Source organism: Calidris pugnax, unplaced genomic scaffold (genome assembly GCF_001431845.1).
Source record: "Calidris pugnax isolate Ruff unplaced genomic scaffold, ASM143184v1 scaffold2875, whole genome shotgun sequence".
Classification (NCBI taxonomy): domain Eukaryota; kingdom Metazoa; phylum Chordata; class Aves; order Charadriiformes; family Scolopacidae; genus Calidris; species Calidris pugnax.
The window spans coordinates 1-1,875 of record NW_015092834.1 but is presented as its reverse complement, the minus strand read 5'-3'; the positions used below and the strand labels follow the sequence as shown (position 1 = coordinate 1,875).

General features: G+C 58.2%; 1 protein-coding gene across 1 annotated transcript; it reads left to right on the top strand.

Annotated features, from left to right (window-relative positions):
- Positions 1 to 275: 275 nt before the first annotated feature.
- On the top strand, positions 276 to 1,871 carry LOC106900619 (protransforming growth factor alpha-like; the record flags this gene model as incomplete). The annotated part of the gene is made up of 2 exons (XM_014962753.1): positions 276 to 457; positions 1,724 to 1,871. Coding segments are annotated over 2 exons (330 nt in total), but the record flags the coding sequence as incomplete, so codon positions are not given.
- Positions 1,872 to 1,875: the final 4 nt, after the last annotated feature.

The window sequence follows — 1,875 nt, the reverse complement described above, 5'->3', positions numbered from 1 at the left end:
AGGCCCTAATGGGAACCAGTCCTTGCCCTCCCCCTTCCCTTTTTGGGGTTTTTTTTGGGTTGGTTTTTTTGTGTTTAAAGCTTTCAAGCTCTTTAGGAAATCCCTTCCTGGAATTTTTCAACCCATCCCGGTTCCTTTGGGTAGGCCCAAGCGGGACGAGGCCACCAAGATGGGAACCCACCACCGAAAGAACCCCAAAGCCCCCCCCAAAATGTGAACCCACCACCCAAAGAAATCCAACCAGTCCCCAAAATGTGTTGGAAATTGAGAAATAGGTTCCACCCCGACCCCAAAATGATGGTTTTTCTCCTCGTTTTTTCTCTCTTCTGGCAGCTCCGGGCCCACCGGTGGCGGCGGCGGTGAGGTCCCACTTCAACGATTGTCCCGACTCCCACAGCCAGTTCTGCTTCCACGGGACCTGCCGGTTCCTGGTGCAGGAGGACAAGCCGGCCTGCGTGTGAGCGTTGGGGGACACCAACCTGGGGTTCAACCTGCCCTTCTGTGCTCTGCTCCTCACGTTGATGGTCTTCTCCTCCCGTCCCCGGGCCTTGGGTTGATGGTCTTCTCCCAAAATGTTCTCAGGCTGATGTTCTTCTCCCCAGTCCTTGTGTCAATGGTCTTCTCCTCCCCTCCCTGGTCCTCAAGTTGATGGTCTTCTCCTCCCCTCCCTGGTCCTCGGGCTGATGTTCTTCTCCCCACCCTTGGTCCTTGGGCTGATGTTCTTCTCCCCGATCCCTGGTCCTCGGGCTGACGTTTTCTCCCCACCCCTGGTCCTCAGACTGATGTCCTTCTCCTCCCATCCCTGGTCCTCAGGTTGATGGTCTTCTCCCAAGATGTTCTCAGGCCGATGTTCTTCTCCCCAATCCTTGGTCCTCGGGCCAATGTCCTTGTCCTCCACCCCTGGTCCTCGGGCTGATGGTCTTCTCCTCCCTGGTCCTTGGGCCAGTGCCCTTCTCCCCACCCCTGGTCCTTGGGTTGATTTCCTTCTCCCAAGCCCTGGTCCTCGGGCTGATGGTCTTCTCTTCCACCCCTGGTCCTCAGGCTGCTGTCCTTCTGCCCAGCCTGGTCCTTGGGCTGATGTCCTTCTCCTTCACCCCTGGTCCTCGGGCTGATGGTCCTCTCTCCTCCCTGGTCCTTGGGTTGATGTCCTTCTCCTCACCCCTCGTCCTCGGGTTGATGGTCTTCTCCCAAGATGTTCTCAGGCCGATGTTCTTCTTCCCGATCCTTGGTCCTCGGGCCAATGTCCTTCTCCTCCACCCCAGTCCTCAGGCTGAAGGTCTTCTCCCCGACCCCGATCTTTGGGCCGATGGTCTTCTCCCCACCCTGGTCCTTGGGTTGATGTCCTTCTCCTCACCCCTGGTTCTTGGGTTGATGGTCTTCTCCCAAGCCCTGGTCCTCAGGCTGATGTCCCTTTCTCCACCCTTGGTTCTTGGGCCGATGATCTCTTCCACCCTTGGTCCTCAGGCTGATGTCATTCTCCTCCACCCCTGGTCCTTGGGCCAATGTCCTTCTCCCAAACCCTGGTCCTCAGGTTGATGTCCCTTTTTCCACCCTTGGTCCTCAGGCTGATGGTCTTCTCTTCCACCCCTGGTCCTTTGGATGAAAGTCATCTCCCCAACCCCTTTTGGGCCGATGTTGATGCTTTTTCCCCCCCCAATCCTCACACGATGCTGATGCCCCCCCATATCTGTTTGTCCCCCCCATAACCTTCTCCCCACCGCAGGTGCCACTCCGGCTACGTGGGGACGCGCTGCGAGCACGCCGACCTGCTGGCCGTGGTGGCCGCCAACCAGAAGAAGCAGACCATCACCGCCCTCCTGGTGGTCTCCGTGGTGGCCTCCGTCCTCCTCATCGGCGTCTGCGTCCTCATACAGT